General features: G+C 30.9%; 3 protein-coding genes and 1 non-coding gene across 8 annotated transcripts; 2 read left to right on the top strand and 2 right to left on the bottom strand.

The window, feature by feature from the left end:
• Positions 1 to 11523: 11523 nt before the first annotated feature.
• On the top strand, positions 11524 to 13149 carry LOC107414763 (1-aminocyclopropane-1-carboxylate oxidase). The gene is given in 4 exon segments (NM_001323866.1): positions 11524 to 11637; positions 11785 to 12011; positions 12278 to 12611; positions 12728 to 13149. Coding segments are annotated over 4 exon segments (972 nt in total). The 5' UTR covers positions 11524 to 11526; the 3' UTR covers positions 13028 to 13149.
• Positions 13150 to 15812: 2663 nt separating this feature from the next.
• LOC107414749 (protein CLMP1) lies at positions 15813 to 18874 on the bottom strand. Of its 3 annotated transcripts, none has more exons than XR_003056720.3 (2): positions 16014 to 18874; positions 15813 to 15908 (listed from the first exon to the last, which is right to left on the bottom strand). XR_003056720.3 is itself a non-coding variant. In XM_025075878.3 (2 exons), the coding sequence occupies exon 2, from the start codon at positions 18265 to 18267 to the stop codon at positions 16222 to 16224; it is 2046 nt and encodes a 681-aa protein (XP_024931646.1). In that variant the 5' UTR covers positions 18268 to 18417; positions 18660 to 18874; the 3' UTR covers positions 15813 to 16221. The 3 variants fall into 3 exon arrangements, 2 of the variants coding, with proteins under 2 accessions (XP_024931646.1, XP_024931645.1); XM_025075878.3 differs by having other exon boundaries at positions 15813 to 18417; positions 18660 to 18874; XM_025075877.3 differs by having other exon boundaries at positions 15813 to 18581; positions 18660 to 18874.
• A 1627-nt stretch (positions 18875 to 20501) lies between these two features.
• On the top strand, positions 20502 to 20634 carry LOC112490334 (small nucleolar RNA snoR111). Its single transcript, XR_003054584.1, has one exon. It is a non-coding gene; the product is annotated as a small nucleolar RNA snoR111 (small nucleolar RNA).
• A 66-nt stretch (positions 20635 to 20700) lies between these two features.
• Positions 20701 to 23942, bottom strand: LOC107414648 (probable tyrosine-protein phosphatase DSP4). 3 transcript variants are annotated; one of them, XM_016022809.4, is made up of 5 exons: positions 23485 to 23942; positions 23220 to 23313; positions 21614 to 21671; positions 21465 to 21508; positions 20701 to 21376 (listed from the first exon to the last, which is right to left on the bottom strand). In XM_016022809.4, the coding sequence occupies exons 1-5, from the start codon at positions 23637 to 23639 to the stop codon at positions 21191 to 21193; spliced, it is 537 nt and encodes a 178-aa protein (XP_015878295.2). In that variant the 5' UTR covers positions 23640 to 23942; the 3' UTR covers positions 20701 to 21190. The 3 variants fall into 3 exon arrangements, with proteins under 3 accessions (XP_015878295.2, XP_015878288.2, XP_015878304.2); XM_016022802.4 differs by having other exon boundaries at positions 23422 to 23931; XM_016022818.4 differs by lacking the exons at positions 21465 to 21508; positions 21614 to 21671 and having other exon boundaries at positions 23422 to 23932.
• Positions 23943 to 23955: the final 13 nt, after the last annotated feature.

Consider the following 23955-nt stretch of genomic DNA (forward strand, 5'->3'; position numbering starts at 1 on the left):
TCTAATCTTGTTTTCTAAGCCATAAATGGTTGTTCAAGACGATATATATAATCATAGCTTATATTCTCATTGACTTCAGTTTCAGATGTATAATTGTTTGTGAATCCTTGATTCGGGCATCCCTATGTAGCTTGAAGTACATAACATGGGAGAAGAGGATAATTCATTTTACAACAGCGCTTAAAATTATGTTAAAACATACTAATGGGATTCACTTTTTGTACCTTGCTACTAAATCGTATATGATATATCCACTAATGTGTACACCAAATTCATCCGTATCTTATTATTAACTAGTTGATTCACTTTTTAATGATTAAGCTTTTAGAAAATAAAAAAAAAAATTTACTATGATATAAGAGTTAGAAATTGCTACCTCTAACAATTCTCTATTGCAAAATTCCTTAAAAATTGAGATTAGTTTTATTCAAGCTTTAAAAAATGGATACCAATAGTAATATCGAAAATTTAAAATATAAAAATATTTATAAAAATATCAAAAATTCTCCAATATTGATGAAAATTCATAAAAATAACAAAATTGATGAAAATATATAAAAAAAAGTTAATGTTTTATTAAAATTTTAGGATTATCTTTTTTAATTAATTAATTATCAAATTAACTATTAAAATTGCAAAAATGAATAGATTTTATATTTCTATTAGTCTATAATATATAGAAAGCGTTAATGGTCATAAATATATTATCATCAATACTAAAAAAAAAAAATTATTTCATAACATATTTATTAATTAAGCTATATGAAACAATTATTACAATTATATTATATATCGTAAAATGTTATTTTAATATCACATAGAATATTTGAGTGGTTAAATAATATTGATATTTTTTCCACACTCATTTTGAGATGTGAAATATCAGAAGTAATTATTAAAAGTTGTATCTCATCAATAATTTTTCATATAATTATTAATATGTCAACCATATAAATTTTATATTAAATGTGGCTATTTTTATTGATAATTATTATATAATATTGATTACATGCAAAATCATTATACTCTAATGGTTAAGTTTAAAACAATACCTACGAGTTGTTGCTTAATAAATTTCTATAAACATTTCATCAATTCATTTAGTTATATTTTCAGCGATTATATTCTTTGCATATCTTTATAATATTTATCATTTTATTTCATATGTATATTTGTACCTTTTTCTATATCTATTTATATCTATTTTATAATATTTATAGAAATATTAAATTTATTATGGTAAAACAATAATGGATAATTGAATAATTAAATATCAATAATATTTATTAATTTTTTTATTAAAAAAAACTCTTAAGTAATTTAATAGAAATTTTCATAGAAATTAAAATAATAGATTTTTTGACAAAATTATGAATGAATTAGTGTGGATATTTGATGGAAATTTTGATGAAAATTTTGCATAAATATCATAAATTTTAGAAAATTCAGTAAAAAATTTATAGAAATATAAAAAATTTCAGTAAAATTTTTACTTATTTTCATTTGAAACTAAGATTTCCTATCCACCTTTTGAAAGTATGGAAATTTTCATGAAAAGTCCAATTTTTTAAGCCTTGAACCTATTATCCTTTAAACTTTCTAATGGTGCATAGTGAGGATAATTGTTTGATTTTGCCTATTTTGGACTACTAAAATTTAATCTAAACCGCACGTTGGATGATGGAGATTGACAAAGAGATTTAGGGACAATGCTAACAATTTAACAAATTAATGTTTCTTTAACTCTTTTATGTAATCAAGTGGTTTTATTTACATTACAAAAATTATTAGTTACATATAATCTTCCATGCACATCTATACTAAATCTTATTTTTTACTTTATAAATTAATAAAATATGTCAATTTTATCCTTAATAGGTTGGTATAAAATTGGACGATATAAATATATTTGGGACATCTATTCCTAATTGTATACATTACTCTAATTTATATAACTCGGGCTTAATTATATTTTTATCTGCTGTTAAAATCCTGGTATACATAACCTGAATGATATTGGGTTGCCTTTTATATATGTATAGCGGAGCGCATACATTCCTACGACAATATTGTTTTCCAAGCTGAAAGATACTAGTTAAAATGCTTTATGATATTTCTAACCTTTTTATCAACAAGTATTTTTGAAATATAAAAAGATCATTACAAACGCAGAGTCTCACTAATAATTTTTGTAATAATTGCTCTGAAAAATAATAATTTTTATAGTGTGAATATAAACACATGTATTATTATCTCAAAGAAAAGAAAAATAATACGAATTATGCTCACGAAGCACTATTTAAAATGTTTATGGACAGCATTAATTTCATAGTTATAGGATAATTTGCAACATTAAAAATAATTTAAGTCGCATTGATGAAAAAGGAAAAAAAGAACATTTAAATATTCTCATAAAAGTATAACTCAAATATTCTTAAATTTTAGAAACAGCATAGGGTATTAAAATTTTATTGATAGAATTAAGCTAACAAATTATCCTTTCAAGTTAAATTAAGATAGCTCCAACCTAAAGTATTGAATTACAGCAAATATATAAATTGGGATACTGACAGTATAAAATTTAAATTGAAAAAATTATCATTTAGATTCAGATTGATTGGAAAAGATTAAGATAGAATATATGATTTGAGAGTCATGTCCATAAAGGATATGATACGGACCGTTGTCTCCTTCCCCTACATTTTTTACCTGCAAAGAAAAGTCCTTGTGGAGGATAACGTACTATAACTTTCTAAAACTGTTTCAGCCAGCATGTGAACCATATATTATTGGCTACTAATTTTCTAAAGTATATAATAAAAACAATCAATAAAATACACAAATTCTCTCAGTAATATATATATATATATATATGTGTGTGTGTGTGTGTGTGTGTGTGTGTGTGTGTGTGTGTGTGTGTGTGTGTGTTGGGATCCACTTTCCCATCCATTTCCGAGTTACAAAACATGACATGTTAACTAAATTACGTAACTCAATCTAATTGACTTTTCCAGAAATGGGGTCCTTGCCTGCCTTTCAAATGTTACTTATCAGCTTAAAGAACAACTATTTTAATAACTCATAAAAAGCAGAGTATATTAATATTAGATCCCTAATTCAGTCCTCGACTTGAAACAGAGAAGAATATATCTATATCTATATCTATATCTATATCTATATCTATATCTATATCTATATAAAATATTTCTTTTTTATAATAGAATATATCTATATATATCTGTATTTGTTTCTAATATGTATACTGAAAATAAATATGGGGTTGATTGAAACACGTAAGGACACAAGCAAAAAAGAGAATTCAGAGAATTTGGAACTTGATCCAAAACCCAACAAAGTCACGCATGGTGTTTCAGTTGTGCATGTGCTTTGCTGTTTTAAGGAAAAACTCAAGGATTCATGATATGTGAGAACCTCTCTCACGGTTTCGCCTCAACTAGCTACTCTTTATTGCTTGCGTGTTATACATATATACTTTGTCAGCGATTAAGCAACATTTTTTTTTATCTAAAAACCGAAAACTGAACCATCGTTTGGTAACATTTTTATTGGGTAACTCAACCCAGTTTTTATTTTTATTTTTTAACATTTACTAAGCTCACGTTATAATAATTTCAAAAGTATCAAATGAGGCTTTCTCAGTTTATATATCACTTGAAGTGCATGTATTTGCTATAAAATATGTACACGCCTTTGCCATATTACATGTAATCGGTCGAATAATATGATGCAATTGCATATAATGTAATCAGGTTACACGTAATATAATTGATTATGCAGTCATTAGTAAGGGTGTGCACGTATTTTATAGCAAAACTGTACATATAAAGTTACTCTTAAATAAGCTTAAACTTATTTTATTAAATTATGATCCAACCTTGATAAGCATAGATTCTATTAAATCAACATACCGGATCCTAATGGTCATTAAAAGAAATATTAATTTAATAAAGTAAGGTAAAAGTTATTTGAGCCTCACTGTGTATATATATATATATATAAGCTTGTTGAAAATCTGCTTTCACAAATTGATGCCCAAATTAGTCTGGAATGCGTTATTAAACCTTGCTTGTAAAACTTAATTTTCCTATAATGATAGCACAATGCTAAGAATACCAAATAAATATACCAAGAGACACATATCAATATTTTATTTGTTTATTATAATTTAATTATGAAAATGTGAATTTTTAAAAAGATAAATGTAATTAAATATAAATTAATCAAATAGTGATACATGATATTTAGTACAAATCTTAGTATATTTATTTGATATTTTTAATATTATTCTGTAATAAATATATATTTAAAAAAAATTAATTTCCCTTTTTATTCATTGTTTCGGTGGTACTTTTCTTAAAATTTTTTTATTTTTTTGGGGTAAAAGTATTAATTGTTCAGGTTAGTTGGAACAAATTAGTTGAGATGACCCACATTCTTGTAAACGAGTAGTCAAAATGCTCGTGTTAATTAATAGTCCAGTATTTACACGATGCTTTGGAGATCTATAATTGTATGTCAGAATTTAATTCTGTCAAAGGTTGCTGGATTCAAGGCAGGGAAGCTGTACCGGAAACATTGGAATGATAAATTAGGTTTTTATTTTATATTTTTTATTCGTTCTAGAGCTTGCATTTGCAAATGTTGTAGGAAGCAAAAGTTTGATCTGTAAACCGAAAACTGAATCCATCGTTTGATAACTTTTTACTGTATAACTTAACCCAGCTTTTCTTTTTTTTATTTTATTGGTCACGTTTAGTAAACTCACACTAGTACAGTTTCAAAAGCTTAGACTAGCAGTCTAGTACATTAATTAATAGTTTATTAGGTTCATAACCCATTTACCATTTCAATCATGTTGGCGTCTATACTCTTTCATGTGCGGATGTGAATGATACATCGACTGAGCTAATTTTCTTTAATATTTCATTGTAACCCATTTGATATCACTAACATATTTTTAAATTTCAATCTTTACAACAATCCTTATGCTCAAAGCATCCTTATGTGAGCTTATCCATTTTAATTTTTTGTTTTCATCCTTTTTAAAATTTATCATTGATTTTAGATACAAATGAAGATTGAAAATCTTTATTAATATATATATTTGCTATAAAAAGTGTGCATACATTATTATATGTAATTCGGCATGTATAATTTTGAATTTTTGATACCACAGCACTTAATTGATAGCAATACTATATATATAGTTATTCTTATTATATAAAATGCATACATGCACCTACATTGTTGTGGTATGGCCCGTCAAAATATATGTAATCCTTAGAGATATATTATATGATTATATATAAATTATGGGATATGTTTGGAGTAAATATATGTTGATGCACATGCCCAAATAAATTTGGAATCCGTTATTAAACCATGGGCATAAAACTTATTTTCCTATATTAATGGTACGTAATAAATGAAAATAATTATAGAAAATAAATTGTTTCCCCTTTATATTAATTGTTCACAACTATTTCTTTTTTGGTAAAAATATTAATTGTTCAGCTGGTTGGTTGGAAGAAATTAGTTGAGATGACCCACATTCTTCTAAACATAGTAGTCAAAATACTCGTTTTAATTAATATAACCCAGTTTTTACGATAAAGCTTTGGAGATCTATAATTGTATTGTCAGAATTTAATTCTGTCAAAGGTTGCTGGATTCAAACCAAGGGAAGGTGTACCAGAAACAATGGAATTATAAATTAGGTTTTTTTTGTTTTGTTCTGGTACGTGCATTTGAGAATGTTGTAGGAAGCCAAAGTTTTGATTAGATTCATTAAAAACTTAAAACTGAGAGGTTAGGTTTCGGCAGAATCATAATACAAAAAGTAAAAACCGACATTGCATGTGACTGTAAGACCGAAAGTTGGAAAAGTTCAGATTATTTATTATTATTATTATTATTATTATTATTATTTTCCTTCTTCGGTCAGAAGTTGAAAGTTGAAATTGGAGGGGTCCAAGTTTCGTCAACCCTGAAGCCCATAGATTTTTGCTGGTTGAAAACTAAAAGCCCCTTGTTTACTGAAAAAGAAAATAATAATAATAATAAAATAAACCACCAATAAAATGGTTAAAAAACCAACCATCCAATCCTTCCTTGCTAACTAGCTATTAGCTACCAAAACAGCCCTAGTCTTTCAACTTCCACTTCAGTTAACAGCATATGGAAACCATTTTAGTTTTCTTTTCCATTTTTCAAGTGTGTATATATAAATACCTTTTTTTTTTTCTTTTTTTTTTGGGTCATAAACATTTTTAAGTATTAAAAATTAAAAGGAAATATATATAATGTTTATCACTAGTTCCGATTGGATCCAAAATAAAAAATTTTAAAAAAATTGTTGGAGAGATTACTAATTAAAGTAAATATAATATTCATTTTTTGAGTTTTCTTTTGGTTCCCTGTTTGAGTTTGTTTTGAATACCTAGGAGGGAAGCTGAAGCTCAATTATTTTGTAGAGATGGGCATCCTTTTCCCAATTTGGATATATAGAACAATTTGAAGAATCTCAAGGTCTTACACTCAACCTCAGTCGTCACATCCTCTTTAATCTTGGCATGCCTCGTCTTAACATTACCTCGATTGTCATGCAAAAGCGTTGCAAATCCCTTTGTCAGGTAATTAGGTCCCACTGTGACCGTGATTGAAAGGTTCTTGATTACCTTTCTTAGGTGTTTAGGTCCTACCTTAGGATATTAATTGATGATGATTATCCCATTGTTACCCCAAAACTGATAATGATGATAATATTATTATTAAATAAATAAATATATAATAAAGTGAAACAAAGTTACAGCGTTCACATTATATAGTCTTAAATTAACCAATTACTTGCTTCCTCAATTTCCTCCAGAAATCCGTGTTTTGCATTGGGCATCGACCCACAGAATTGTTTCTTAAAAAATAATTTAATTTAATATTTTGTGCTTACATATATCTATTGCATAATGTTATATGTTTAGATATGATGGCAATTGGCAGCCAAATGTACCTTTTTAAATCCCTTTCAAGTACAATTATCACCTTCCTTTTTTTTTTTTTTTTTAATAATCTATTCCCTGATGGGTCATCAATCTTAAATCGGTTTCTTAGATACATAAATAAAAGTTCTGGTTAAATATAATATTGAATTCGTTTGCTTTATCATTAATAATTTGTCTTTTGCGTGGTTCTACAAGCCATGAATCATCTTTAATGGTTTTCTGCATCTTTATTCATTAGTTTTACATATAGACACATCACGTCGTAATGTTCTAATAATTTTAATATTGATTTTTTTTATTAGTTTTGAATCAAATTAAATATTAAAATTTAAATTATAAAAAGCAATTAACTATGATTTTGATAATATACTAATTATGAAAAATTTTAAAATTTAGTTTTTAATATAATTTAGAAATTGAAAAAAAATTCCAACATTAATTATGATATTAAAAATTTGATTTGAATCTGATTATATATACTATTAGAACTTAGGAAAGGTGAATCATATAAATATATAGAATCAAACTCACATCGAAACGATTTGATAATTTTAATATTAAATTTAAAAAGTTTTAAATCACAACTTTTAATATATTTCAGAAGCTGAAAAAAAATTCTGATATTAATCCTCATATTCAAAACATAATTTAAATCTGGCCATATATCGGTGGACCAATTTGAACTTGAACTGTGTGGTGTAATTGAGAGTTAATTTTCATTAGTTTTACCAAGTAAATCCTATCACAATCCAATAATTTTAAATTTAACATTTGATACAATTCAAAAGTTAATAAAAAAAATTTTAACGTTAGTTTTGATATTAAAAATTTAATTTAGACTTGATCATATATATATATATATATGTTTATAACTTTGAAGAGATTGATGATGTCAAAGTTATATATATATATATATTATTATTATTATTATTATTACAATTTGAGAGAGGTAGACCGAAATCAAAGCTCAAACCCTCATTTTGAAGGTTTAATTGAAAATATAATCTCATTGGTTTTATCACTTGACTAAGCTTACAAATACCATTTCTCATTAATAATTTATTATTATTATTATTTACAACAGTTTTTCCTTTCCCTCGTGGTGTCTCTGACCCAACCTTACTAGATAACAAGTACTTTTTGATTTATTTCCCTTTTAATCACCTACGACCACAAGTTTTGGGAGGTTAGACAAAAGATAAAGGGATAAAAAATAAGAAGAACCCTGGCATGTCATGAGCGGAGTCATAAAATGATTTTTGTCGCGGCCAACAAATAGTTTTTTATAACAAATATAAATTTACCATATAAAATTATCTAAAAAAATTGATAGACACACAATGAGAAATATAAAATATTTATTTTTTATTATATGTTAAATTAATTACAATATTATATGGAATACTAATAAAAAGAATTTATGTCCCAAAAAATAACATGTTAATTCAATTTTAAACAAATAATAATAATAATAATAATAAAGAATGTTTCGTGGTTTTATTTTTTTATTTTAGTAAAAAAACTATATTTAGATATTTATTTTGTTCATAAAGTACCATTTCTGACTTTGTTTTGGATAATAAAATACTATTTTCTAATTGATAATTATACTCAATAAAATATTTTCACTTTTAAAATATCAAAATTTTGAAGAAACTGATTTCATAGAAATTATTTTTTAGTATTTAATTAATAGTGAGAACTTTGAGACTTATAAATAATTAAATTAATTAGTGTCTTAGAATTAAGGGTAAATTTATCTTTAATAAAATATATAAAATCGGTTTCTTAAGAACATCTCTAATAGTTGTGTGCATTGTTTTTTACGTGACACATAGGTTGAAAGGACTTCTAGTTTATGTGATGTAAATGCATATTTAATAGACATTCAATCCAAAAATTATTCTCCAATGCAATGATTCTATTTAAATATCAATTAATTAATAAATATATATATATATATATATATACTTTTCCTTAAAAAATAATAATAATTTATTTTTTCTTCTGAAAAATATCTTAATAATAGATATTTTGATAAGTCACACTGTATAACAGACCATCTAAAATAAACAGTATCAGAATATCTTTAATAACCTTATTTATTGCTAAATTTTTTTGTCACATAAAAAAAATAGGCAGTCATTCAAAAAAATATTCTTCTATGGGTGTTTCTAAGCATACTGATTAACTAATGTGGTATGAAAAAAAAATAGATGCCATTAAGATAACCCTCTACTTTTTGAGGGTCTATCTAAACTTTCAAACAATATAAAATTTTCTTAAAAAAATCAACATCTTTCAAAAAAAGAATAAACTATTAAAACATTTAATTAATTAATAGTCAAATATAGCTTTTATATATATTATTATTATTAAACAATTTTAAAAGAAATTGTATATTGATGTCATCTAAATTTAGATAATATTAATTTCTATGCCACATGAACAACAATACATATTTATCATTGAAAAACTTAAAATATACAGTTTCCTTAACAATGTTTTTTTTTTTTTTTTGTTACATCAACTTTGACAAAATAAAGAAATAGAGCCATTGTAGGATCTCTCCTTTTTTTTTTAAATAAAAAAAAACTTTGCCTATATTTCTGATGTGGCAAAAATAATATAGCAATTCATAGAATTATTGGAAATGCTCTAAAAAATCTCATAATGAGAAAATAATTTCTATCTTACTTTTCAAGTGATAAGAATAAGTTTCTTTGGGTCACTCAATTTTTACCTTCTGGAAGTTAACCAAAAATAGAATTTTTTTTTTTTTTAAAGAGTTTCAAATTCTTATTAAATTTGACGTTTTTCATATAGAGCCTTGAAGATAATCCAAAAAAATCCACAAAATTAGATATTGAAAATTAAAAAATAAAAAGCAAAACCATAATTCAATTTAATACCTAACCATATTATAAATGTAGTAGTCTACATTTATACTAACCTTAATATATAATTTATATGTAACATACTAATATTATTTAAGCCGGCCAAAATATCATTTATTTATTTTTAAATGTAAAAATGGTAATACATATATATTTATATATATATAACAAATAATATTATTATCGATAATCAAATAATAAATTTTCAAAATCCTTGGGGGCTATGGACCCAGGCCATATTACAGTTCTGCCTCTGATACTGGGATGTCTTTAAAATATTAAGAAAAAAGAAACAAACAATTAATATTTTTTAAGTTCCTCAAGGAAAATAAAAAGTTAGTAATATATACATTTTGGATCATTTCTTTTTGCTAATTTTTTTAAAAGATATTATTTGCTTGAAAAAACTTTCAATCGAAACCACGTCGTCTTTAAGTTAAGATTTACTTTCCACAAAAAACAATTGAAACAGTTGTTGACTTGAAAAGATAAAAAGAAACAGAGAAATATTGGGTTTGAGATTAATTGTCATCTCTCCCTCTCTCTCTCTCTCTCTCTCTCTCTCTCTCTCTCTCTCTCTCTCTCTCACTCTGTGTTACTCTCTCTTGATTGAAATCCGTTAAGAAGTGGTTATAAATTATTATATACTTAAAAAGATCTCGATTAAAATAAGTTTAAAGTTGGAAATCAATTTTAAAACTAAAGCAAAAGAAATAGAGAATCTATCTTTTTTGTTTTTTATTTTTAAGAAAATAGATCTATCTATATATATATATATATAATTAAAATCTATGTAAACAAATTAAACTAATATAGATAGTGATGACTGATCATGTCTTAGACTATATGACCAATTGACTGTGACCGTGACTTCGATGTCGTTTAGGAAACTTACAGGCAGCTTCATTGTTCGTCCTTTATCAATTTCAATTCCTACTTTTATTTTTATTTAATATACGGAACATATCTGCGTCATCTTCATTAAGCATCCAGATGTTTTAGGGGAAAAAGTAGCAGCCACTCTCTTTGGTTGGATCAGGTGGTGAGGTCGATGCTCCCAAAAAATGGAAACTAGCAAGCACGAATTAGCACGCTACTACATGAAACAAAATAACCCAAAAGCAAATAACATTTTTTAAATAATAAAAAAATGAAAATAAAATGAGAAAGAGCCACATGAAAAAGTAGGTCCTATTCCCACCACAATAAGATGACTCAACAATGCATAGATTATGGCCACAGCGCCAAAAGACAATAAAGAAGATGGTAGGGGTCCATCAGGATGTGCTTACATACGTGCTCCACGACTCCTGTTTTTTTACCCCTCTATTTATTATCCTTACTTCATTTTCTTTTTTCTTTTTTTTTTTTTTTTTTTTTTGTTTTAAAAAAAATATATATAAAAGAATAATAAGAAAAATAATTAATAATTTTACTTTTAGATTTTATTCCACTTTTGCCACTGCTTTAATGCCTATAAATTTGCACCACCTCGAACCCCCCCTTTCCAATTCAACACATATAGCTATAGCCTCATCAACTCGCTAAAGAAAGAAAAAATATTTGTGCGAAGCAGAGAGAGCTAGAGAGAGATTATCAATATATCCGAAATGGAGATCACAACTTTTCCAGTTATTGACATGGAAAAACTCAACGGTGAGGAGAGAGCAGCAACTATGGAAAAGATTAACGATGCTTGTGAGAACTGGGGCTTTTTTGAGGTACTCATATATATATATATATATGTATAGTCATCCCCAACCTCCATATCCCAATTAATTTTGTATAGTTTCAGTGTCTTGCAAGTAATTTCTTTATACTATTATATATAACAAATATATATTTATACACATATATTATATATACAGCTGGTGAACCATGGGATAGCTCCTGAGTTCATGGACACCATGGAGCGACAGACAAAGGAGCACTACAGAAAGTGCATGGAGCAGAGGTTCAAAGAAATGGTGGAAAGCAAAGGTCTCGAGGTTGTACAGTCAGAGATCGATGATCTGGACTGGGAAAGCACTTTCTTTGTGCGCCACCTTCCTGTCCCTAACATCTCTGAAATCCCTGATCTCCATGAAGATTACAGGTTACCCACTCTTACAACACCCTTCATAATTAATATATATATATATATATATTTCTCCCAGTATTTCAAACTACATAATGAGTTTTAGTATTTAATATAATTTTATTCTACTAAGCGTGGCATTATCAGTAACAGGATCTAGGCGTCTGCGTCCTATTACAGTAGTACAGCATTATAAATAAAATATTACTTTAGAACCAGGTTTTATGGCTTTTTTAAAATTATCATATACAGTCTCACACTCATTTATTAAAGTAAATTTTCAGGAAGGCAATGAAGGAATTTGCAGCACAAATTGAGAAATTGGCTGAGCAACTTTTGGACCTTCTGTGTGAGAATCTTGGACTGGAAAAAGGGTACCTGAAGAAAGCTTTCTATGGATCAAATGGTCCAACTTTTGGAACCAAAGTCAGTAACTACCCTCCTTGCCCAAAACCAGACCTGATCAAAGGCCTTCGAGCCCACACCGATGCAGGTGGCATCATCTTACTCTTCCAAGATGACAAGGTCAGTGGCCTTCAGCTTCTCAAGGATGGCCAATGGATCGATGTCCCACCAATGCGTCACTCCATCGTCATCAACTTGGGAGATCAACTTGAGGTAAGTTAGTAAGACCCACACCATAACATTGAGAGAGGTGGACTGAAATTGGGCCAGACTTAGGCCCAACACTTCATCTTAAACTGTTTTATTTATCTTACTTTCTGATTATGCAGGTAATTACCAACGGAAAATATAAGAGCATAATGCACCGGGTGATAGCTCAACCAGATGGAACAAGGATGTCCATAGCTTCGTTCTATAACCCCGGAAGCGACGCCGTTATCTATCCGGCACCGGCTTTACTTGAGAAGGAAGCTAACGATGAGAAAAAAGTCCAAGTATATCCCAAATTTGTGTTTGAGGATTATATGAAGCTCTATGCTGGATTGAAATTCCAAGCTAAAGAACCAAGGTTTGAAGCCATGAAAACCATGGAATCAACTCTCAATCTGGGTCCCATTGCAATTGTTTGAGAGGGAGCAGTCTCTCTTTCTACTTTCTAATTGGAAAAGGCCAAAAAATGGGTTTGCTTGTGTGTCTGCTAATAATTTAATAGTCTACAGTATTAGTCTGGTGCTGGGAAAAAAAAAAAAAATATATATATATATATATATATGTGTGTGTGTAAGCCTTATGTAGGCTTTAAGGACTAATAGGTGTCTAGTGGGTGTGATATATTTGATCTTGATTCGGGTTGATGATGTGTACTGTTTGATTACTATTTAGACAAAATCATACTACCCTTGAGGGGAAAAAAAGGAAGTCTTTAGATTCTGTTTGTCTTACCACTATTGAGAATATTTATCTTTTTCCACTACCTTTTTTCATTTTTTTTTTAATAAACTTAGTACGAAAAAAAGTACATTTCAATAAAAAAAAGTAAAAGACCAATTAGAATAGACCATCAATATAAAGAGATAAACTTTTGTCTGTTTTGATGCACTATGTTAGTAGAAATTTTAACATCAATGAAATTGGTTTAATAAGATGTGGGAATATTAGGTTCCTAATGGGTGAAAAATATCATCAAGAGGAAAAAAGTCAAAAAAAAAAAAAAAATCAGAACATAATTTTGAAATTCCAAATGTTTCCTTCATCTTTTTCATGCCCCATCAGAGAAAACCTTTGCATTGATTATAATTTTCAGAGATGAAGTTTATAACCCAATTGCAAGTTCATCAGTATCCAAATAATAAAATCCAACTTCAGCGAGTGGAGTGGAAAGACCAAACAAATCTATAGTTTGCCTATATCCTCCAAGAATCCACCTGCAAAACCCTCGTCATATAAAAATAATACTAGTTTATTATGTAGGCAAAGCAAGAACAAAATTCTTAGGCTGTCTATACTACTTTACAGATTTTCACAAAATAAAGTCTAAGGGACCCATAATCTTGAATAATCTCAATTTATTGAGATTATTTAGTGGATGGCTGAAAGAAGGAAGCAAAGCAATCTCACTGTTATTTACCAAAAAAACAAGCAATATCACTGTTTTTCATCATATAGGCGACTGTAAAGTATTATAAAAATGCATTATTATATACTTTTTTTATTTCCAGCAGTCCATGCTATCCTCTATCTTGATAGCTAATGATGATCCACATGGAAAAGATAAAAGGGTCCTTTTCCAATACTTTTAAATATTTAAAACCTCCTTTTTTTTTTTTTATCCACCTCGACAACCGAAAGGAGCAATAGTAAAATATTAAAAAAGACCAGAGCTTGAAGTTTCTGCTAATAACTGACACTGGGCAAACTAGATAATATTAACAATTCAAGAAACTTGTCCAAAAGGAAAAAAGTTTACCAGTTGGGTGGGTGTGGTCACTGTAACTTAAACCAGTTAAACATAAAGTTTTGGAGCTTACTAAGCCAAGGGTGGGTTGGAGGATAACCAAATTTCTAACTAATACTAAGTAATAGATATGAAAAGGAATAGACAGAAACAAAAATGTAAATCAGAAAGCATCAGAGACTAACACAGGAAAATTTGACCACCAAATCAGATTCCTTTAAGGAGCTTTTTCCTACTTCTAATTTGATATATTATTTTATACAACAAAAACAGAGATAACGTATTGCTGTTGAATGATAAACATATAGCATTATTGCCCGCACAAGGTTTCAACTACTCCATAAGCAAGTTTGTTCAAGAATTAGCACCCAGGGTTTCCATTTACAGGCAGTGCAAATTGTATAAGACAAAAATAGTGTGCAACTTTAGGCAATAAAAAAAGGTGCAGTGTGCATATTAAATTACTATATATATATATATATATTTTTTTTTTTTGTTTTGGGTGATTACAATATATTTTGTTAAGCCTCCAAATAGGATATTAAATTAAGACTAATTAAGATTAAAAAAGACTAATCAACATTGGAAATTAACTAGTATGAAAGCCAGACGCACAGCTTTTTAGTCTTCCAAAATACCAGCCAAGAACTTTCATTGCTGACAGATGAATGGTTTGTAATTTAAGAAGATAAATACCATAAACATCAATAATAACCTCAGCAAAAGCTATAACGATAAGTGAAAAACAGAAGCAAGATCAATTGGTTTTTCGTGTACCCTGCACAACAGAGACGAGTAAATGGTGCTAAGCAAATTAAAATGGTATAAACCAGATTCACACAGATTTTTAAGATCGTTGAAGAAACTGAGGAAGTTCATCCTTTTAAGCCTTAGTTGTATTCATCATGATATGTTCTTTAATTTCACCCATTTAAGCTTTGTAACCATCCCCACAGGTTCATCCGAATTATAGGCCCAATTTGATGTAAGTACCTTTACTTATTATGCCTCACTTGGTACATATCCAGTTTTTGTTTGTTCATCAAACTACTTTGAAACGAATTACCGTCGTTTAATTGCAGAAGATAAACAGAGCATTCTTCTTTGATATGAATTTACCTCTGTTTAAATGTAGAAAACAAACAGAGCATTTAATTGAGACAATAATAGATTTTTGTTTCTTTTCTTCTATTCAATGTTAGGAATCACCAATTTTTATCAAATTTTATATTTCAAGTAATGTGATAAATAAAGTCGGTTATAAACAGTATGCACTAGTTGTATGGTTTATAATAAATAAAGTTGGCACATAAAATCTGGAAAATTATTTGCTGTTTGTAGTCCTGTTTTTTCCTTTCTTCATGTTGACTAAAGCAGGGGGACTCCATAAATAATAAAATTATATCTCTTTTTTTAACATATCTGAAAAGTTATCCATTTGAAGTGATACGACCTGAAGATTAGCAAATAAAATTAGTTTATTAGAACCAGATATAAATTGCAAAATCTTGACTCGCAAGTCCTACAAAGACCAAAAATTGCATCTACAAACGATCCTGCACCAAACCAAAGCAGCATGCGAAAAAAGCAGAGCATTAGAACATCACGTCAAACACTTCAATAATCCTTAGTACTGCAGTAAAGTCGAGAAAAATTTTCACCTTGGAAGTTACATTGAGAATGCAACGCCTGTAATCTTTCGAACAACACAACTGCATGTTTGGCACCCAAATTTTAAGAACCAAATAAAAGGAATTTCTGAATTCCACCATTTAGATGAGAAAAAGCTTTTGTTTCGCCAGTGCAACTCATGATTAAAAAGAAAACTATGAAGGTGTTTCAGGGAAATAATCATCCTAACTGACCATGTTACTTCCCAGATATACTGTTATCCTCCTTATTTGCTTCAACGCCGTTGATGTTCTGAATCTTTTTCCCATCTCCTTCCACTGAATCTCCATTGGAACAATGGTTCTTCAGAACCATTGAAATGTCAGCCTCAGAAGCTCCAGCAAGCTTAAAGCGCTCAACAGCAGCATCCAGATTTTTCTTCCAACCACCTAGCCCCAATTTGCACTCTACTTGGGATCGCTCAAAAAGCATGTTACCCCAAAACAGATGGATCTGCGATCTCATTACTGCTGCTTGCTCTGCCGCTTCATCTGCTGAAATCTCAACCTGACCACCTGCACCAGAGGATTCACCCTCATTACCACTTGCTTGTTTTTTCCTTCTTTTCAACAGTTCTTCCTTCTTGCTTGCATTTGGATCTTTTAGTTCCTTTGCTCTCTGCTCCTCAAGTTTCTCCCACATCTCAGTTGCAACTTTCATCTTCTCCTCTGCACTATCAAAAAGTTTCAATGTTTCTGCAGAATCCCAGCTTGAAAGATCTATTTTCTTAGCAAGTGCAAATGACCAATGAAGTTTGGCCATTTCAAATTGTTGTTGTCCCAGTGCAAGCAAACCCTCATAAAAGTCCGGCTTAATCAAGAGTGCCTCCTCATACTTATCTTTAGCCAAGGAATATTTTTCCTTAACCCAGTCATAAGCTGTTTGAAGCTGTGTTGCCACCATATCCTTTCCAGCAGACTCATCTAAGGGAATTCGTTTCCTTGCTGCACACATATGAACATTTCCCCAGTTGAAAAAAGCCAGCGCAGCCACCTCCTGGAACTTTGAGGCAGCCTTGTCAAAAAGACTTTGAGCTTCTTCGCTAGTCACTGTCTCCTCAAGAGCCTCTGAACAGAGCTCCATTCCAAGCTCATGAAAATCAATATGAGCATCTGGGTCAATACCAACATGAGTTCTGAAAAGTTGGGCAAACTCAAACAACCAATCATCCATTTCCAGTTCCTTGCAGTCAGGATCTTCAGAAACTCCTGGTTTCTCCTTTGGAGCTTCTTTGTCTACCTTATCAATTTCAGAATCAGCCACTTCCAGCAAAGATTCACCAAGTGACGAATGAGACCCACTTTCATCCCCTTTGATGCCTTCATTCTCTACAGGCTTCTCCTCTTCTTCTTCCAGTATAGGTGGCTCTTGCTCAGGACTCACCTCCACAACATGCAATCTCAACATGCCAATTGACTCTGCTTTATCTAATTCAGGATCTTTTGGAATAAGGCTGTCCGCACAAGACTCTGCCAACCTCAGTTCAGCGGTAGAGGTTATAGTGACAAGATCGCCATCATTATCCTTGTACTTGATTAAGACTGACTTTGATGATGGAAATCTTTTTGTCACAATCTCCCTCAACACTTTGAAACTGCAATTCACAGGCATTTGGGCTAGCCTTATGTCATGATCATAAACAAGTTTCAACTGCCTCCATTGAATTGCAACATCTAAATGCTTCCTATTAACTGTATTTGAAACTGATAAAGAAGGTGCCAATTCCTTTCGGTTGCTTAAATTATGAGGCTTTGTTGAACCATTTGAAGGCTTCAGTACAAGTTTTGTCAATTGGGATTTGGGTTCAGAACCATTGTCAGTTGGTAGATTGGTTTGAGGCTTCTCTGGCTTATTGTTTGCCGATATGACAGACACCCCTGATGGCATATTTGCCTTCTTTTGTACAGGCCGAGCTGGTAGACATGGTCCCAACCCACCAATTGGCGCACCACGAACGGCAGAAGCCCCAAGGGCAGCAGGGGACGGCCGGCTTTGGAGATCTTGCTGAGCTTCCTGACGAGGTCCAAGGGCTGTCCGTAGTCGCTGGGCAATATCAAGAGCATCATGGTGATTTGGTTCAGCTCCCAATAACACTTGCACATCCTGCAATGCCATCTCATACTTTCCTATCGCCTCAAATGCCCGAGCCCTTCTAAGGAGGGCCCTGACAAACCGTGGCTGAACCTGGAGTGCCATAGTGCACTCAGCAATCACAGTTTCAAAATCTATAGGCTTCATTTGCATCAGACAAGCCGCTCTATTGCTGTGAAAGACAGCCCTATCCGGGTGGGTTTTCGGGGTAAGCCTAAGAGCATTATCATACTGCTCAAGAGCACCCACATAGTCCTTATTCTGAAACCTCCTATTCCCTTCTTCTTTAAGCTCATGGGCTCTCTTCAAAAATACATAAGAATCCGAATCAGCACCACCATTAGCATTTGGGTTTGAATTATTATCACCTGAAATTTGGTTTGAACCACCCTTCTTCTTTCTACCCCCTGATTTCCCCATAAAAACTCTCCCTTCCTCTCTTAATAAATAACACAACAGCTATATACCTAACAGCTTCAACCAAAACCAATGAAAATGAAAGCTAAAACCAGAAAGCTAGCAGAGTGGTGGAAAAGAGTACTTACAAATGGCAAGCTCAAAGCTTGAAGCTTTTTCTGTCAAATCTTTTCAATCGGCTATGATTGGATATTGAAGCCCCAAAAGCTTTATTGGATTTGGATGTTTTTGGACGAAGATTCAAACAAATTTTTGGGCACTAAAATGAGTTTCGTAGATATACATGAAATGAACGATGGGGGGTTTTGGATGTGACACTAGAAATGAAACCCTAAATGGTAGGGAGCAATTCCAATTCCGTCTTGGGGTTTAGTAAATCTGAAGTTGACCCTACTCATTTGTTAATGATCAACCGTCCGATGTTCGGACTTTTGAGAAGTGTCATGGACTTTGACCCTTCATTTGGATATTCATCACATCGGGCAGGGACCATGGCATCCAGATGAATCCTCACGTCTCATCCGCGACGCGTGGCAGGTAGATAAAGTTGCTTTCTTATTTATAGGTTTTTTCGACCACTTTTTTTTTTTTTTTTTTTTTTTGGGGGGGGGGGGGTCAATTAAATTCTGTTCACCTCAAATTTTATGGAAATGTCTAGTGTGATTTACAAAGATTTCTAAGTTATTTCTTTTTAGATTATTGTAATTTAATTATATCACAAGAATCATGATGAAATTAAAAAGAATCCCCCTCCTCCGATTTAATGTATGTCCGAAAAAGAAAAAAGAAACGCATATAAATATATTATTATAACAAAATTTATTATTATTATTATTATTATTATTGTTTTCCAATAAATTAAGTGATGTGCTTTCCTTTACTTCTCATGTGTTTTTTTCCCCTCTTCTATTTTTTGATTAGTTAGCTTGCAAAGATTTCCACTTAGGTTAGGTTTTGATCGGAAACAAAGTTTTACATGATTCATTATTTTTTTAATTAAATTATGAGACATGAATTTCGAAAACAAATGTAAAGTACGATAACTTCTAAATTTATAATGTATATATGGTATAAAATTGCTTCTTCTTTTTTTTTTAACAATTTTTAAATAATCATACTTCCCATATGTTTTTAAATTTCATGCCTCATAATTTTCAACAATAAAAATAAGAATTTAATGAATCATATAAGCTATTGTTTGGTATGAAACTTAACCTTAAAACTGAAATTTTTGTAGCTAGTAAAAGAAAGAAGATTAATTAAATTATAATACTTTTTAATTTTAAAATGCTGCAATTTAAGTTTTCCTTTTTAAAACTTACCACCCTAAAACTTTCTATTTTCTATTTGTTTATTTTATTGCACATTGTGCTTTCTTATAAATTTAACGGTTATGGTTTTTAACTTCTGATGCAATCAAAAAATGTATTGTGACTTTTACAAATTGAGTTAGATGTTTTGCACTTTACTGAATTAAGTGGATTATCTTTAACATAATATTTTTTGGTTGATTGGTATTGAAGAATTGGGTCATAATTGAATCTATATGCGTTAAATCAGCAATAGAGACTAACATGGTATTTTTTGGTAATTGAGACTAACATGGTTGAGTTTAAAATAAAAGGCCCAATATTTACAAAACGACTCGTAGGCTGAGAGATGGGCATTAAAAAAGCTAATCTGTACATAATAAGATTACAGGATTGCCCCAATCCTTTGAACCCGACGTTCTCTAAATTGCGAGGGTATTTTGGTAAACTTAAAAGGAGGCTAGGGTTAGAAATTCAGGTAGAGGAGGTAAGCCCATCTATAAATCCTGGCGATGCATCGCCAATGAAGCTGTGTGCTCATGGTTATTTTGATGCCTGATGTAGGTTACTAGTTTTCTACTCAAATCGCAAGGTTCTGTTTGAAATGCTTAAATTTGCTTGCTAGGGTTTGTTAGTTTTAATTTCAAGGCCTCGGTTCTGTTAAGAAAATGAGAGACAGTTCGTATGTCTCTTTGTTTAGAAGAACAGCGAGGTATAGCGAAGTCTCAACGGCCGAGATATCGTTTCAGTCGTCATTTGTTGCATTGGCGATTTGATTGTTGCTCGTCTACACTTTCCTTTTCCCCAAAAATTTCTTTTGCACTGTTTTTCTTTTGTTTGTTTTGCTAATTTATACAGTGTTTTTAGTTTTTTTTAGTCCTTTCTGTGTTGGAAATTTTTTTTTTTTTGAATTTTTTTTGGGGTTAATGAAGATTTTGAATTTAAGTTTATATTTCAAACCAAACGGATTTTTTTTTTTTTTGAACAATTGATCTAAATTACAATCTATTCAAAATCTTTTCCTACCACGATTTGAACTCGTATTCTCGTGAGTGTATTCTCGTGAGTACAAGTAGGGGTGCTCAAACCAAACGGATCTTGAAGGAAAAATTTGTATAAAATATTTGATTATATGACTGTTAATCCATGTATTTGGGTTATAATTATATTAATGAAATGAATTGCGTTTGGGTTATAACTATGTTAATGAAATGAATCGAATAAACTTATATTTGACGTACCATAAAGAGAGGAAATTGCATGGTTAACCAATAACGCATCAAAATTACAAGAAGGTAAAATTCTGTGCCTTTGGGAATAAAGCAACTTCTCGTGTATATCTAAAAGTGTTATTTCTTTGAACATGAAAATGGCATTGGAATGTGCATGAGGCTGGAAATATCAAACAATTCTATGAACCTCTGATCTGATACTCTTGCTTTGGCAGCAGCAAACCTCTGGTATTCGTCAAAAATAGATGACAAGCACCATCTTTGCAATCTTCGTAAGCATCCCACTAGACAGCCCGTGCGGTGCTGCACATTATTATAAAGGCCAAAGTAATCAATCCAACATGTTCCACTAGTAAAACAACGAAGTAATAGGAAAATACTAGAAAAGTACCTTCCCACGTTTACAATGAATAAGGAGTGGGTGGTTCCCCATATCTAGCATTACAGGCAAGCATGTAAATCAGCATTTTGTCAAATAAGGAAATTATGACGTAACTTTTAAGCACGAAATATCCAAGTTAAAAAAAGTTTTTATGATACCAAGAACTACTTTCAATGCTTCGCGAATTGTTTCCTCCGGTATGTTAACAAACGGTTCCTGTTCAGTATCCATTATCAATGAGCAAAGCAAAAATTGTTTTAGATGCAAATGCCTTTCATTTTTGCTCAATCAATAAAAGATCATATGGGTAAAAACTTCATCTAGTATGAAGTATGACTAACTAAAAGAATGGAAACAGATAGATGATTAAAAGGGGAAAAAAGAAAATCAAAATGTAACTCAGCACACCCAGTAGAAGTACAACCCAAAAATTGGATCTTTTATTCCACTTTCTAATTTTTCATATGGCAGTCGCCCTGGACACATTAATTTTCTTGCATACCATTTGGAATAAACTCAAGGAACGAGATTTGCTATTTACTAGAGTCCAGCCAGCCCATCACTTGCAATTTCTTACATGATGTGAAACCTGTACTCTTCCCAGACAAAAACATAATGCCAAAAAACAAAGAAGAAAAAACAACAAAACAAGACTCAAACATTCAAACAAGCATGCAAATGGTGAGAACAAACTGAGGAACAAAAGAACGCATCTTAAAATTGCTAGGAAAGTCAAGTAGTTAAATCATTTGAGAAACAATGAAAAAAGAGAAGTGAACGAAAGCGTCATCATATTTGATTGAAAGGAGGGGTATACAATTTGCAAAATAAGCGGTAAGAAAACGGTACGGCAGGCAAACCTTTAGGAGAGTCAAATACAATAATAAGCAAACTCAGAATGGGCTCGCTTTGTCTGCATAATAAACCGGCCACAAATCTAATGTTAATTTCAAGTATTCACAAGTCAGGCCAGATTTTACTCCTTCAAACATTTAAATTTATTGATCAGAGTTATCTGACCCCTAAGTAAAACACAGGGATCACCATTTACAACTTGTTTTAGTAGACCAAAAACAAGTTGGAATTCCAAACACATGGATATTGGAACATATGTTGGCTCCCAAGTGATTAGGATGTAACATAAAGTGCCCTCTTGGATTTTACTCATATTTATTAACTATTAGCTTTCACATATTACCACCATACTCACAAGCATATAGTTGAAGCTGCATGTAGTTAACAGGTGTAAAGCAGTACTAGTTAATTGAACAATACTTTGTAATTTCGTCGAATAACATAAGCATTAAGCAGAGGCATGCTTGTAATCCACTTGCATTGATGGAGCATAAAGAATGGTGATATTAACGTATATCATTCACAAACAGCTCAATCCTCTTCCACTTAATATACACAAATAGTAATTTCAGCATATTTTTAGATTCTCTTTTCCACCATAAATCACCCATCCCCACCAAAGGAAAGAGAGGTAGAATTTTATGCAGACTATGTCTAAGATTTAAAGACGTTTTTCATGTAAATTCGAAAAATGGCATCTATGGAATAGTTTGGTTTTTAGAAATTTGGCATACTATCCAACAAGCTTAATTCCACTCCGAATTATTCCTAAACCGAAGGACACCGATGGAACTGAACAGAAAAACTTCCACAAAGGGGAAAAAAAAGAAATTGAAACAAACTTCGCATCGCATAGTAGTTATTCTAATCTCATTTTGCACAAAAAAAACAGCAATAATTTCGGCTAACCTGACAGCCTTCGATGGCGAATTGGAAAAGCTTAATCCCATTTGCTTCTAGAAACTTATTGTTGACCTCCGGATAGGGTTCGGGGCATAGATATCTGAAAAAGGGAACAACGAAAAGGGGAAAATGTGAATCAGGTAAATAAATCTAATACCATATAGAAACAAAATATAGAGTTTTATTATAAAAAAGTTTATTGACTTACACAATGGAACGAATTCCTAAGGATTGCAAGAAGCTAAAATTGGCAGGACCAGGAAAACCAGACCTAAATATGTTGTTATCGACCATGGCGAAGTTCAGAGGCGGAACAAACAGCTCCTCGCCGATATCATCTCCATTCGCCATAGCCTTCGGTGCCGGAGATGAAGACCTGTCGTTCGCCGCCGAGCAAATTCCAGCTTCCGAGTTCTCAAGCTTCATCGCTGAATTTGGCGCCAAAATTTGAAAAAAAAAAAAAGAAAACAAAAAAAAAAAGAAGATGGGAAAAAATTGAGTGCGATGCTAGAATTGTCGTGTGGAAGTATGATCAGAGAATTTGGCAATGGGGATTCTGAGAATCCATGAGGTAGTATCTGTAGGCCATTTTTATAAAGGGGAATAAGGCATCCCAAGGAATCCGAGAGAGGATCTTCCATTATATGCTCTGTGACTGGGATTTTTATTTTTAATTTTACCTTTTCTTAATTTCATTATTCCTTTTTTTTTTTTTTTTGGCCTGAAGAAAATGCAACATGTG

Source organism: Ziziphus jujuba, chromosome 1 (genome assembly GCF_031755915.1).
Source record: "Ziziphus jujuba cultivar Dongzao chromosome 1, ASM3175591v1".
Classification (NCBI taxonomy): domain Eukaryota; kingdom Viridiplantae; phylum Streptophyta; class Magnoliopsida; order Rosales; family Rhamnaceae; genus Ziziphus; species Ziziphus jujuba.